Here is a 15,617-nt window from a genome sequence, read left to right on the forward strand (position 1 = left end):
GGCCGCTGCAGCAGGGCTGTGGCAGTCCCATTGCCCAACTTGTAATAGGGCTGTGGGGAGACTGCCACCCCCACTCCTCCTCAAGTCTGGCGGTAGGGGGACCGCCACACTCATAATGAGCCCATTAGTCTGCCAGGTCTGCAGGTTAGCATATATCAGCAGAGGCCCCAGCCTCCTTGAAGGAGTACCACATACCATATCAGAGATCCCTCTCTCCCTGGGAGGGATCACTATGCGGCAAACTTACTCAATTGGTTAGCAGATGCCCTTTTATCACAAATTCTGAATGTGCAGGCATCTTGGAACTCAGAGTTCCAGTGGTAGATGAAACTCCACCTCATGGGTTTCCAATGTGGGAGAAGGGTGATGGCGTGGACGGACCGACAAGCTACACTTCGTTATCCAGATGCCCTGATTCTAACCCAACACAAAAAGATGATGGACGGAATGCTGAATATTGTCAAACATTCACCCCTAGTCACAGATTCTCACCATGCCACCCCAGTTTGGACCCAGTCATATGCAGATCCGTCTTGACCCTGCTCCCCATGGGAACAGTCCTGCCTGAACTGCCAGACCAGGTACTCCCTGGACTGGAAAATAAGCATCCTGGGAACAGTTTTGGGGTATCATCCCTTATCAACCAGGCTAGTTTGAATCCTGTGGCATAGTGAACATACCCTTCCCACTTAGGGCGACCATAGCAACACATAAAGGTGATGGACGGAATGCTGAACATTGTCAAACATTCACCCCCAATCACAGATCTGGGTTAAATTCATAGTTTTTTGCTCACCATGCCACCCAGGTAGAGGACCCACAGGGTTTGTGGGGAGAGAGCTCCTTCAGTTTATTATGGCTGTGCTCCTGTCCCGACAAACTTTAAAGGTATCCCTAATTCAACAATAGGCTTTTTTGTTTAAGTGTTGTAAATGTAAAACTCAGAATTTATGCATTTGTAACCTTGGCAAATATCAATAGTTTTCCGTAATTACTGAGGAAGACCTAATATTACATTTATTTTCATATGTCTCTGACAGGGAAAATATATGGCTATTGGCAAATTAGATGTGGCTCAGCAATTCAAAAAAGACATTGATCTCAGTATGATGACGCAAGACACAAAAAAATGTCTAAGCAACAGCCCGCTACTGTCTAAGAACAACTCTTCCCCTGGGTTTGACAAGTCATACAGTGCTGAGGTAAGTGTATGAGCAAAGGTGGACCATTGTGATTCAAACTTGATTTAAAACTGTAATACTGTGCATAAATGATAGTAGCAAGCATGCCTGCTTCTTGTTTCTATGGGGAAGCAAAGCTCCTCAGTACGGACTGTGACGCGTTAGCACAACACTTGGAGAAATATATGTAATCGGACTATTACACCTGTATATACTAAAGTGATTATTAGTAACCCCACCACCTTGTTATAAGTGATAACAATAGTGCACATTGGGCAGATTCAAATGGTGCATATGTAAATTTTTGGTGATTATGCTCAAAATGTCACTTGCTTTTTCTTATATCTTGCTTCAAGTTTTTCCTCAAACCCAGACTACTCTTACCACCATACATTGTACGAAGGCTGCAATATTGTACATAAAAAAATATATTGTCACACTAATATGTCATGGTTGATTCATACATGGATTAGCTTTCTATTAACATTTTGTTCAGGTCTGTGTACCAGCCTTATTGGCAGTCAATTCTCAATGCATAGAGCTGCCTCAAAAAGTAGCCTTTCAGTGTGATGACAACGATTCTTTTACCACGTTCAACCTGTGCAGCTGTAGTAACCCTCTATTTTTTGTCCCTGAAAGTTCCCCTGTCTTTTTGCTAACTGCTTGTGGACTCCTAATTCTGATAGACATGAAACATCAAAATGGTGTTGTTCAGGGGACAGCCCTTTCAAGTGACCTGAGACGAGAAGCACTCCATTCTTCCACATCCTGTAGTCTAAAGATGATTGCTCTCCTTGACTCACTCTGCATAGGTCTTGGCTTGTCGCAGCATTTTATCATTTTTGGAATGCAGTAGCTGTACTCAGGGAGCTACCTACTGACCTACGTAAATTATGTACATGGGCTTTGGGGTTGTAAACAGGGGCCCTTCATTTTGTGTGTGTGCACTAGGAATGATAGCAAACATGCAATTTTGGTTGCAGTCATCAAAATGTGGGTGCACAGTAAATGATCACTGAATATTAGGAGTGCATCTGTGGGTGTAAGATGGACGAAGAACCCTGCCTACAAGGGACAATAGTGACAGGCGTTCCCCTCTTGCCTTCTTCCTTGGATTTTCTTTGTTACTGGAGCTGCGTGGAGAGAATTTGGCATCACAGCAGCATATTCTCCTTGAACTTGTATCTGCTTATCTGGTCACTGGCCGTGACCACTCAAGAGATTCTGGGATGAGGATCTCAGGAGTGAAACTCTGTCCAGCATAATTGTTTGGACCATTTAAACTTGGAAAGTGCCTTTGCTCTGGCAGTGGGTCCTGGCCAAACTCCATGAGCTTGGACATATATGCTGGAGCTTCTTTCAAGCTCCTTGCACTCAAACCGCCTGGATCTTGCTGGTATTGCTGCTTTCAGACTAGGAGATGGATGCTGCCCTTATCTCCCTTTGCTAGGAATACACTGGCCGATTCTTGTTGAAGTTGTTTTGTTTCACCCATAAAGTTTGTCCTTTTGCCATGCCTTCACTATTTAAGTGCCCCTCATGAAAGAAGAAGACTGCCACTGGCCCACATAATGTATACATGGTCTGCATACCACCTCCACAGAGCATCAAAGACTGAATTATGAGAAAACAAAATGAGAGAATCCCAAAAGTCAGGGAAAGAATTCCCCTCTGAAGAAAATTGGAAAAATTCACAGCTTAGGAGGAAATGAAAAACACCGTAGGGTGAGCATGAAAGATTTCCTTCCATTATGACTGTGAGCTCTCCATTAAAAGGTTCTCGCAGAGGGAGATCTCAAGAAAGGATGACACAGCATCACTGTCACCCTCACTCAGGTCACTCATGCCAGTCCGCAGGTTCTCAATCTACAGCTCACATTGTTGTTGACATCAGGTACCATTCCAACCTGCTGACTGTGGAAGACTGCGTTAGCCCTGGATTAACATTGAAGCACAAAATGTATTCCATGTAAGACTTCTTCTCTTCCTGTAATGCATCACTTTTGCCAGCTAAGTCGCCATATAGAACATTGTTGATAGCTAACAACACTATGTTTCATGTTATAGGAAGCAGCTATATTAAATATTCCAGTAGAAGCGTCACAAACCTCTGTAATGACCATTTTGGGGACACAGCAACTACTGTCAACACCTCGACTCTATTGCTTTAGTTCCTGGATTTTCAAAACTTGCAGCTGAGAAATTTTTCTCTCCTGCCTCTACTTAGGTCTCCACAATGACACTCGAGACCAATAGACAGGGAGGGGGTCCTGCAAATCTGTGAGGCCAATTCAGGCATTTCGAGCAGGCCTAGGCCGCAAAGGGGATTTACTGATTTGCAGAGGCATGGAAAACTTACCCAAGACAAAAAAATCTGAAAAATACATTGAGAGTGGTGAATTCAAGAATTCAATAGAAATATAGAGCAAATGGCCACTATTTTGAATTCGTAAATGGGCACAATTTACCCAAGGTTGAGAGTGTCCGTGAGTTTGTGAATTTTACAAATACAAAACCAAATGTGACAGCATATATAAGGTACGCTTTGAATCAAGTCTGCTACCTTTTACGGCAAGCAGGCTGTAATGACTATTTGTCTCTCTTAAAAAGGAAAAGGCTTCTATTTAAAATACTTTTACTTTAAAAAAGCCTGCAAGGGAGATTTTAGATCATTCTTGGACCTCAAATGAGACCACAAAAGGTTGAGGAAGGAAAACATTTCTCTGGCCGTCAGTCAAGATCTACCTTCCCTCAGAAAAGGGACTGGATATGTGCAGTTTACTTAGTAAATGCAAACTTACACATTCTTGTGACAAGAAAGCACAAGCAAATCTCAGTCATTCGCATTAGATAACTTCCACGCCAAAACACTGTTCACCATAAGTTAGTATTTTAAACTAGGATTCCAGGGACACCAAACTGAGGTGGATGATTTCTTCTTATTTGGGAATTACACTCAAAAAATTTAATAAGGCAACTCCAATGTTATCCTATGAGGAGAGATGGGCCTTGCAGTAGTGAAAACAAATTGAACAACTTGCACGCCAAAACACTGTTTTCCTCTTCATACTGATATCGACACTGCAAATCTTTTCCAAGTATTTGGCAGTATTGGCAGCCTTTCTTTTCAGGTAGAAAATCATACTTTATTCTTACCTAGATGATTGGACATGAAAGCTTACTCTGCAGAGACCACTCAACTATGCTTACAAACAATGATCACTCTTTTACATCGTGTTTGCCTTCAGGCCAATTTCTTAAAATCCACATGGGTTCCATTGCTGGTCTGACATATCTAGGAGCCATCTTGATTACCAAACAAGATGAAATCTCTCCTTCCATCCCTCTGAAGCGTTTGTACATTCTGGCAAAAATTCCTCCAACCATTCATCAAATATCTTCCCTTCTAGGTTCGAGAGTGCCTACATTTCTTTTGTCCCAAATGCCTAACTTCTTATGAGACCTCTGCAGTAGTGCTTGGAAGATCAATGATCTTAATTGGAAGACAACCGGAAGGCAGATTCATCCTATCTTTTTTCGAGATAGCATCTCCTATGGTATTGCAAGATAAGTCTTCTTTAAGGAGTCCCTTTTCATCGAGAACTTCCATGACAGGTTGATGACCCTACCTGCAGAACCGAACAGTGCAAGAAACCTTGGTATCACATCAATATCCTGTAACTGACAGCAATCCATCTTGTCCTGAGTTTGTCTTACAAATGTAAAAAAATCTTAATTTATGTGCACAATGCAGTCGCAGAACATTAGCTCAACAGACAAGGTTGCACCATATCCAGATTCTCTCTCTAGAAGCCCAAACAATCTGCCCATTAAAAAAGTAACTCCTCAGGTCTTCAGATTTCACATGCATAAATGTGCAGCAGAGTTTTTGTAAATCAAATGTAGGGTTTTGATGACAGTGTGTTGCAAGAGATTCTTTTCAGATTGGATTTTTCCTCAGAAAGACACCTTTGTTACAGCTTAAAATAAACAACATGTTCAGGCTTTCCTGCATTGTTGGGGAACAGCAGTTGTGCAGCTTCTGTTTGCTTTTCCACCAATTCCTGTGATTCGAAATGTTCTAGTGAAGACACACTGGTCCAACTCATAGATGATTCTTGTGCCTTCAAGCAGGTGAGGCAGTGGTGGGTTCGACATATCCTTTATCTGTTCCCACCACATATGTGCCAACCACATATGTTTTCTATAACGAAAGGCAGCTATATCATCTCAAACTCAGGTGCTTAAAGTTGGCAGCATGGCTCCTGAGGTGATTCAAAATGGCCACTTAGAGCTTCTTCTGACCTAGATAAACACCTTTAAGCAAAAAAAGATTATCTTCATGGATACCTTGTGCATTTAAGATCAAGAGATTTTATTTGTTGTTCTAGGGACATCATACAACCCAGTATCATTCCAACAAGATGTCATCCTTCTATAACTTTTGTATCTGTCACAACCAAAGCTACTATTAACTTTTATCAATGTGTATCTAGTGGCGTACAGAAAAAAGTCCTTATCACATATCTTTCGTCAAGATCCCTGTCATCAAAGACTTTTTTTAAGGTTAACGAAAACTTACTTTGCTGGAAGGTAGCCTTCTCATCCTTGTGATGTCAAGCATTGTTTATCTAAGTTGATGGCTTCTCCTTTTAACTCTGTACATAAACCTTCACTGCATCATTTCTCATGAACGGCAGCTTTCCATTACATCGGCCTATAGGGTATGTAATATTCAGTTTCTAACATTAGTAAAGTAAGCTTTGTAACTTTTTAACTCCAAAAAAGCTGTTAAGGGGTGATGACCATCCCGGCAGTGTTTCATGCTGTGATGGAGACCAAAATGTGGCAGGATAGATAAAATGAGAACTGCATCTGATTTGCATCTTTACCTTTTATTAAACCTGGACAGATGTATGTATCTCTTGACATGCTAAAACGCAGCGGATAATGTGAGACATGGGCAGAATTGCATTTGCCGACCCAAAGACAAATTGAAACACCACATGGGGGACACAGTTTACACACTCTTGACCTCCAGCTGAGGTTGAGGACCAGGGGCAGCTCCTTCGCAATGGTGGAGGAGCGTCGCCCGACTGGCTCAGAGCCAGCAGGTGAAAAATAGTTATTCTCTCACCGTTTTATTTTTCACCTTCTGGCTGAGCCAGCATGTGTAGAGATGGACGGGGCTTAGTCATGGGAGAGGGAGGAGGACTGGTTTGTGCACTTCTAAGTGTGCATGTATGTTTGGCTGACTATCTTAGGCCGGCTAAAGACACATGCACACTTAGGTTTCTCCAACCGGGCTGTATTGAACATCCAGGTTGGAGGATCAGCACACACTCGCTGTCCTGAGTGGAGTGTCACACCAACCCACACAGGTCATTTATTTATTTTTTTAGGTTCGCTAGCTTGACCCGTAGGTATCAGAGCGCTTTACATACATACTATAAAGAAAAAAAAACAGACGAAAATTGCATTACATAGTAGGCAGGCAGTAAGAAAGCAAAACCAGGGATAGAAAACCTCATTTTCCGACATAAGCTCAAAGTCGGACCAATGCGCATTGTTTTTTAGATGGAGGCAGACCTGATTGTCCTTGGTAAGAACTCTTTCTGAATGATCAGGGGTGGTTAGAGTGGGGCAGGTTAAGAGGGAAGGAGGGTTAGAGGTTTGGATGAAGGATTGATCAATTTTCGAGACTTTATTAGTGAAGAAGGTGGCAATTTCTTCACAACGCTCATTGGTGGCTTTGATTTCTTGAGAGGGAGTGCAGTTAGCTTGGCTTTTGATAATGTTGAAGAGTTCTCTCGGTCTGTTTTTCGCCAGATCTAGTTGGCTGCGGAAGAAAGACGCCTTTTCATTGAAAATGTGTTTTTTGTATGCTTGACGAGCAAATCTAAGTTGCGCTAAGTGTAAGGTAGAGGGGTTTAGTCTCCAAGACCTTTCCATTTGTCTGAGTTGACGCCTTTACTCATTCAGATCCACGTTAAACCAGGGTTAAGATTTGGTTCACCTCAATTGTTTAAGTTTGAGAGGAGCTACTTGGTCTAGAACCTCTGTCATTTTTTAGTTAAAGTGTGTAGTGAGGTCATCGGCCGTCGATGATGAGGGTTGGAGTTGAAGATGGGCATGAATCCTGGATTCAAGTTTGGATAAAGGGACTGCTTTGATATTTCTGGTCCAGTGTTTAGGTTTGTCATCACAAATAGGTTGGTGGGAGACAAGTGCATCAATCTTGAACAGAATGAGGTGGTGGTCGGACCAGCCAATGGGAGAAATCGCTCTCAGAGAGACCAGAGCATTGTTGGTAATGATTGCATCCAGTGTTGCACTTTGATGTGAGTAGGTTTATTGCAGAGTTGTTTGAGGTTATATATTTCAAGTAGGTTGGATAGGTTCTGGGCAGTGGACCCTTCTGGGTCGTTCCAGTGGATATTGAGGTCACCCAGGAACACATCTTTAGTGTCTGTCATGGAGAACCGTGATATTAGGTCTGTTAGTTCTTCGGGGAAAAGGGTACGCTCTCCAGGAGGATGGTAGATGGTGTGGAATTTGATGGGTGAGGTGCCCTTGGCAGTGAGTTCGACACCCAGGTATTCAAACGATAGGCATTCTGCAGGTTTAAGTTTGGTAATCTGTGTTCCTGCCTTGTGGATGATGGCTAGTCCTCCCCCCGTTTTGATCGGTCTGTCTTGTCTGATGATGGTGTACCCTGGAGGGGTGAGAATGTCAAGAATGGGGGTGGAGTGGACATTGAGCCAGGATTCAGTGAGGAAAGCGATGTCAATTTCTTCAGCGAGTAGAGCTTCAGCAATGTCTGTGGCGTGTTGTACTGCTGATCTGCTGTTGAGGAGCATGCAAGAGAGAGGACGGAGAGCCTCGATGATGGGGGGAGTAAGGTGGATAGAGGAGTATTGAGCAGGAGGTCTAGGCGAGTGGACATTTTTAGGGATTCTGTTAGTGCTGATAATAACCGGGATGGGGAAAGGGGCTGACTTCTGGCTCAAAGCGAGGTAAGAGTCGTTGATCTCAACAGGTTTCGGTTTTGAAAAGGGTTGGCGATCCCGGTTGGGTCGAAGTGCCTGACTCGCTGACGGACTGAAGGGACGTGGGTGCACTGTGGGGCCAAGGGAGCGGTATTGAGTGGGGTGGGAGGAAATCTACCCTGGGAGAGGGAGCACGGCGGCTTGGTCCTGTTGAGAAGATCTTTTTGTAAGTACAGGAAATCAGCAGCAAGGGAGTTAATTTTCAGCTCCAGTCTGTTCAGTTGCTGTGCTATTGAGCTGAAAAAGTTTAAGGTATTAGGCAGGGGCCGAGAATGACTTCGGTCTTTTGAGGGAGCGTGAACACGGGTCGGGGATTGGACGGAATCAGTGGGGTTAGGAGAGGTTGGACGCGGGGAGCCGGATTAGTAATGCTCCCATTCAAGGAGTTCAAAGGAGGAGTAGAGGGTCTACTGTCCAAGTGAGGAGGGAGAGAAATTCTAGGTAAGAAATCAGAGTTCCGGGGAATGTCAATGAGATTAGTGGTGGAGGCAGGTTGTGTATGTGGGTGTGCGACGGCGGAGGGGAAGCGTGCAGTGAAAATAGGGGGGAATGAGTTTATAGGATTGGTGACGACGTTGGCCATGGGGATGTCACGGGGGTTGTCAGTGAGGTAATCGGTGGAGACCGGTTGTGTCTGTGGATGTGGGACATCGGAGGTGGAGTGTGCAGTGGTAGTAGGGGGGGGAGTGACCACTGGATTGGAGATGACGTTGGACATGGGGGAAGTAAGGGTCGGGGGAAAAGGGTCTGTGTTGGAGAAAGAGGTAGTTTATCAGGGAGGGTTCAGATTATCAGGGGTTGAGTGGAGAGTGCCTGTGGGGATTTCAGTCGCGGGAAGGCAGAGGTTAGAGTCCGAGCTGTCAAGATCTAGATCGGTCTTGTGGTGTTTGTTAATTTTGAGTTTGTTGTTCCCGGTGTGCTCAGTAGATGTAATAGTTGTGGGTGTTTGGTGGCAGAGAGTAATGATAGGGGTAGTGTGATTATAGTGAGTGATGGTGGATGTCCATGAGTTGAAGAGAGGTTCTTCAGGGCAGGGAGATTGGATCAGTTCCACGTTATTAGTAAGGGTGATGGTGGGTTGGGGAGATATGGTTTGACGGCTCAGTTGAGTTAACGAGGAAAGAAGTGTGGGGAAGTGGCGGTCAAAAGTGGTGAGGTGCGGGTCGGTGGCCTGTATGAGAATGGTCCCAGTTCTGTAGATGGAGATGGTGAGTTCCCCTTTGAAGGTTGGGGAGATGGTAGTGGAGATTTTTTTACCATATGGAATGATTTCTGACTTGGCGACTTGAAGGTGAAGAGAGAAGGTGGTTTTCCATTTAGCTGGGCGATTTGTGTAGTGTTTCCGGGTGTTGTTTGCTATGCTTGAAGTTCTTTTTTGCATTACTGGTCATTTTGTCTGGGTAGCTAATGGACCAGGAGTTGGGTCCGATGCGCACAAGATTCGAGTTTCGGGTGGGCTAAGGTGGGCGCATGGTTGAACGGTAGAATTCCGAGATACAATCAGGACTCAGGCCGAAGACGAAATGCCGAAGCATAGTCCGGAATCAAGCATAAGACAGGGTAGTAGTTATCATACAATTATATGCAGTATATACACTAAACTTTAAAGTGCCATATTAACTGCAGTGTAAAACATTTATAGCAGTGTATCTCCTAAATCACAAGAGGTCAGGGCCCCACCAACTGTGTTTTTACAGTATCTGCTGTGCCTTCAGGGGGGTGAGGGTGCAGTGTAGGCCCCAGCCTCTCAAGCCTGGACGAGAACCTCAAGCGAACTCCAGGTCCGCACCTGGACCAAGTCTCGTCGGGCACTCCAGCCAGCCGAGCCCTCACCCATCGGCAGTGTCACCTGGGCCACACTCGAAAACAAAGGCCCAGCCTCACCTTGAGCCGCAGTCACCACCATCGATCAGGGATGCAGCAAAAACCAACGAACTGCCGGGGCACCTCTACTGTCCCTTCTTGAAGCGTCCTGGCCACTGGCAGTGAGTCCTCATTCAGATAGTTTTCCCAGCATGGGTCGAATGTTCCGATATCGGCTCGGGGTCAGATGTACAGGATGCGAGGCCAAACAAGGATTACAGCTCGCTTGAGAAATCCTCAGCCTCGGAGCTCCCTCCTGGAGCTCCTCACCGTCCGGCGGCCATGGTGGATGACATTTACTTTCCCGACCTCATAGCATTACTTGCCTCAGGACTCCTGACACAACGCCTAACCTTTGACACCGAGATGTCTCACCTGTGCCAGGCTGTAAGGTCTCCACGCGCACTCCAAGGTCGTGAAGGGCATTGCCGGCTTGCCTCCGAAGACCCTGCTGAGAGCACCTGGGGCCGCAGCTATCTCGCACCGCAACATCTTGAATAATCGAAGGGTGCTGGAATTGTTCAAATCACAGACTGATTTGCTTATGGCCATGTCTGAACTGGGGTGGCAGAGTGGGCCAAAGAACGGTGATGGATCAAACCCAGATCTGCTGACTGGGTGTGAGTGTTTGATTGGTTCTGATGCTCCGTCCATCACCACCCCCTTTTGTACCGCTTTGTTCGCCATAAGTTGGCAGGGTATGCTCAGACGTGAGTCCCTTGCTCACTTTGCCACTGGATTCAAGCAAGCCTGGCTGACGACGGCTGCAATGCCAGAAACCGGTCCTAGGAAGCTTGTTTCCGGTCCAGGGAAGGCATGGCTTGGCAGTTCGGACTGGACTGTTCCCATGAGGCACAGGGTCAGACTGATTTGCTTATGGCCATGTCTGAACTGGGGTGGCAGAGTGGGCCAAAGAACGGTGATGGATCAAACCCAGATCTGCTGACTGGGTGTGAGTGTTTGATTGGTTCTGATGCTCCGTCCATCACCACCCCCTTTTGTACCGCTTTGTTCGCCATAAGTTGGCAGGGTATGCTCAGACGTGAGTCCCTTGCTCACTTTGCCACTGGATTCAAGCAAGCCTGGCTGACGACGGCTGAAATGCCAGAAACCGGTCCTAGGAAGCTTGTTTCCGGTCCAGGGAAGGCATGGCTTGGCAGTTCGGGCTGGACTGTTCCCATGAGGCACAGGGTCAGACTGATTTGCTTATGGCCATGTCTGAACTGGGGTGGCAGAGTGGGCCAAAGAACGGTGATGGATCAAACCCAGATCTGCTGACTGGGTGTGAGTGTTTGATTGGTTCTGATGCTCCGTCCATCACCACCCCCTTTTGTACCGCTTTGTTCGCCATAAGTTGGCAGGGTATGCTCAGACGTGAGTCCCTTGCTCACTTTGCCACTGGATTCAAGCAAGCCTGGCTGACGACGGCTGAAATGCCAGAAACCGGTCCTAGGAAGCTTGTTTCCAGTCCAGGGAAGGCATGGCTTGGCAGTTCGGGCTGGACTGTTCCCATGAGGCACAGGGTCAGACTGATTTGCTTATGGCCATGTCTGAACTGGGGCGGCAGAGTGGGCCAAAGAACGGTGATGGATCAAACCCAGATCTGCTGACTCGGTGTGAGTGTTTGATTGGTTCTGATGCTCCGTCCATCACCACCCCCTTTTGTACCGCTTTGTTCGCCATAAGTTGGCAGGGTATGCTCAGATGTGAGTCCCTTGCTCACTTTGCCACTGGATTCAAGCAAGCCTGGCTGACGACGGCTGAAATGCCAGAAACCGGTCCTAGGAAGCTTGTTTCCGGTCCAGGGAAGGCATGGCTTGGCAGTTCGGGCTGGACTGTTCCCATGAGGCACAGGGTCAGACTTATTTGCTTATGGCCATGTCTGAACTGGGGTGGCAGAGTGGGCCAAAGAACGGTGATGGATCAAACCCAGATCTGCTGACTGGGTGTGAGTGTTTGATTGGTTCTGATGCTCCGTCCATCACCACCCCCTTTTGTACCGCTTTGTTCGCCATAAGTTGGCAGGGTATGCTCAGACGTGAGTCCCTTGCTCACTTTGCCACTGGATTCAAGCAAGCCTGGCTGACGACGGCTGAAATGCCAGAAACCGGTCCTAGGAAGCTTGTTTCCGGTCCAGGGAAGGCATGGCTTGGCAGTTCGGGCTGGACTGTTCCCATGAGGCACAGGGTCAGACTGATTTGCTTATGGCCATGTCTGAACTGGGGTGGCAGAGTGGGCCAAAGAACCGTGATGGATCAAACCCAGATCTGCTGACTGGGTGTGAGTGTTTGATTGGTTCTGATGCTCCGTCCATCACCACCCCCTTTTGTACCGCTTTGTTCGCCATAAGTTGGCAGGGTATGCTCAGACGTGAGTCCCTTGCTCACTTTGCCACTGGATTCAAGCAAGCCTGGCTGACGACGGCTGAAATGCCAGAAACCGGTCCTAGGAAGCTTGTTTCCGGTCCAGGGAAGGCATGGCTTGGCAGTTCGGGCTGGACTGTTCCCATGAGGCACAGGGTCAGACTGATTTGCTTATGGCCATGTCTGAACTGGGGTGGCAGAGTGGGCCAAAGAACCGTGATGGATCAAACCCAGATCTGCTGACTGGGTGTGAGTGTTTGATTGGTTCTGATGCTCCGTCCATCACCACCCCCTTTTGTACCGCTTTGTTCGCCATAAGTTGGCAGGGTATGCTCAGACGTGAGTCCCTTGCTCACTTTGCCACTGGATTCAAGCAAGCCTGGCTGACGACGGCTGCAATGCCAGAAACCGGTCCTAGGAAGCTTGTTTCCGGTCCAGGGAAGGCATGGCTTGGCAGTTCGGGCTGGACTGTTCCCATGAGGCACAGGGTCAGACTGATTTGCTTATGGCCATGTCTGAACTGGGGTGGCAGAGTGGGCCAAAGAACGGTGATGGATCAAACCCAGATCTGCTGACTGGGTGTGAGTATTTGATTGGTTCTGATGCTCCGTCCATCACCACCCCCTTTTGTACCGCTTTGTTCACCATAAGTTGGCAGGGTATGCTCAGACGTGAGTCCCTTGCTCACTTTGCCACTGGATTCAAGCAAGCCTGGCTGACGACGGCTGAAATGCCAGAAACCGGTCCTAGGAAGCTTGTTTCCGGTCCAGGGAAGGCATGGCTTGGCAGTTCGGGCTGGACTGTTCCCATGAGGCACAGGGTCAGACTGATTTGCTTATGGCCATGTCTGAACTGGGGTGGCAGAGTGGGCCAAAGAACGGTGATGGATCAAACCCAGATCTGCTGACTGGGTGTGAGTGTTTGATTGGTTCTGATGCTCCGTCCATCACCACCCCCTTTTGTACCGGTGGTTAAGAAGGCAGCCAAGGTCCTTTGACTGGAGCTGCCCTCAGTAGAGGTAAGGACTAATCTCCTGTCTGAAGTACTTTAGACTGGGGCTTCTACCTCAGAACCCCTTTTGCCCTTTAATGAAGCACTTACTGATGTTTTTCTAGACACGTGGTCCAAGCCTAGCAAAGGGGCTCCTGTGAATAGGGAAATTGCATGCTGCCATCGCCCAGCTCCGGGTGACCCAAAGTGCCTCAGCCAAAACCCCACCCCAGAAAGTTTGGTGGTGCAGGCCTCTGCGCCACAGGGCGCGTCATGTTCCCTTCTGCTCCTCTGGATAGGGAATCCAAAGGCTGGATTGATTTGGGAAGAAAATGTTTTCTTCTTCCAGCATGGCATTGCAGTCCGTGAATACCGTGTGCTTATTGGGCTGATTCTCCCATTCTCTTTGGGAGACGGTTGCGCAAGTACTGACACAAGTCCCAGAGGAGGTCCGAGCTGTGCTCTCTCAGGTAGTTAAGAAACCACCGACATCGTCCTAGCCGAAACCCTGCACATCCGCAGAGCCAAAACGGGTGGAAGAGCCTACTCCTACATTGTGGCGAAGATCTGGAACGAGCTCACATTCAACATCAGACGATCCCCCACTCTGCACACCTTCAGGAAGAGCCTCAAGACCTGGCTCTTTGGCTGAATCAGAGCTGCACGCCCTTCCCCCAGTGCCTTGAGCCCCTCACGGGTGAGTAGCGCGCTTGACAAGTCCCTGATTGCGTCTGCGGGAATGCATGGTGGCTGTGAGCAGTTGGATGTCCCAAAACTGTCTGAAATTAAATTCGGACAAAACGGAGGTCATTTTGTTTGGCAATTCCTCCAACTTCTGGACCCCAGCCTGTTGGCCTAGCTCCATGGGTACCCTGCCAACTCCAGCCAGCAAGGTGAAAAACCTCGGCATGATATTGGATGACAAACTTACCATGGAACATCAAATAAAAGTACTAACATCCAAAACCTGGTATACCATTAGAATGATGAGGAAAGTGCTACCTTTGCTCCCTCAAGAGAGTAGGCATACGGTGGTAAGGGCCTTAGTAACAACAAGACTGGATTATTGCAATGGCTTATATTTAAACGTGCAGCAAAGCATATTGAACAGATTACAGACCTTTCAAAATGCGGCAGTCCGTCTACTTACAGGCTCTTCTAGGTTTTCCTCAGTTGCGCCAGAAAGAAGATCCCTTCACTGGCTTTCCATAAAAAGCCGTATACGTTTTAAGGCGCTGGCCATGGCATTCAAGGCATTGCATGGACTAGGCCCAGACTTTTTAAAGCAACGCATACATTGGTATGTTCCAGGCAGATGCCTTCGTTCGGAAAGCACTAAACAGGCACAGGTCCCTCGTATCAGGAAGGCCCGATGGGGAGGCAGAAGTTTTGTTCATGGAGCCATTAGGGCGTGAAACACTCTACTGCTCCATATTAGAACCCTGCCTGATTTGCTGTCCTTTAGAAAGGAACTTAAGACCTGGCTTTTTCTGCACGACTGACTCCCCGCCTCACTGCTCCTTTGATAGGTTTGACCCTCAGGACCTCTAGATAGCGCCAGGACACCTCCGGGTATTTGTCGCGCTTTAAAAGTATCAATAACATAACATAACATAACATTGATTGATTGAAGGATGGGAGAGATGCAGCAAAATTCACCATAAGGTGTGGCCTTGATACAATGGATTCGCTGGGCAGATCGATTTCCACGACAGTGGCCATGAGGCGCCACGTCTGGCTTAAGACAACTGGCTTCTCGGAGATGCCAAGGCAAATCTGATAGACATGCCATTTGATGGAACCCACCAATTTGGGGAAAAGGCAGATTCAGCCCTAATGAGGTTCAAGGTCTCTCGAGCTACGGCCAGATCCTTGGTCTTCTTTTCTACTCCTCATGGCCAGTCTACCTTTTGCCCCTTTCATGACAACGGAAGGGGTTTCCAACTGCATCAGCTCTATCCCAGCCACCGTCCTGCACAGGCTTCCTAAGCCGTGCGGGGACGTGGACGTGGTTCATTCTGGCCTAGGAATGGAAGCCAGAAGTCGTTGGCCACCCTGCCCTCGGCAGCCACAGCCTCCAAGCACTCCTAGTGTGACGCTGCAAGACCACACCACTCCAGTCTGTGGGAAAGTTCAATATCATCTCCCCCATTGGAGGTCCATACATCGGA

The 15,617-nt window shown here is 47.4% G+C and overlaps 1 protein-coding gene across 1 annotated transcript in view; it reads left to right on the forward strand.

Annotated features, from left to right (window-relative positions):
* The window catches only part of ZBBX (zinc finger B-box domain containing), a 546,096-nt gene that overhangs the window by 194,122 nt on the left and 336,357 nt on the right, over window positions 1-15,617 (forward strand). Inside the window, exon 8 of the mRNA XM_085635186.1 lies at window positions 1,041-1,202. Coding sequence (XP_085491312.1) covers window positions 1,041-1,202 — 162 coding nt within the window. The remainder of the gene's footprint in view (window positions 1-1,040; window positions 1,203-15,617) is intronic.

Source organism: Triturus cristatus, chromosome 11 (assembly GCF_964204655.1).
Source record: "Triturus cristatus chromosome 11, aTriCri1.1, whole genome shotgun sequence".
NCBI classification, from domain to species: domain Eukaryota; kingdom Metazoa; phylum Chordata; class Amphibia; order Caudata; family Salamandridae; genus Triturus; species Triturus cristatus.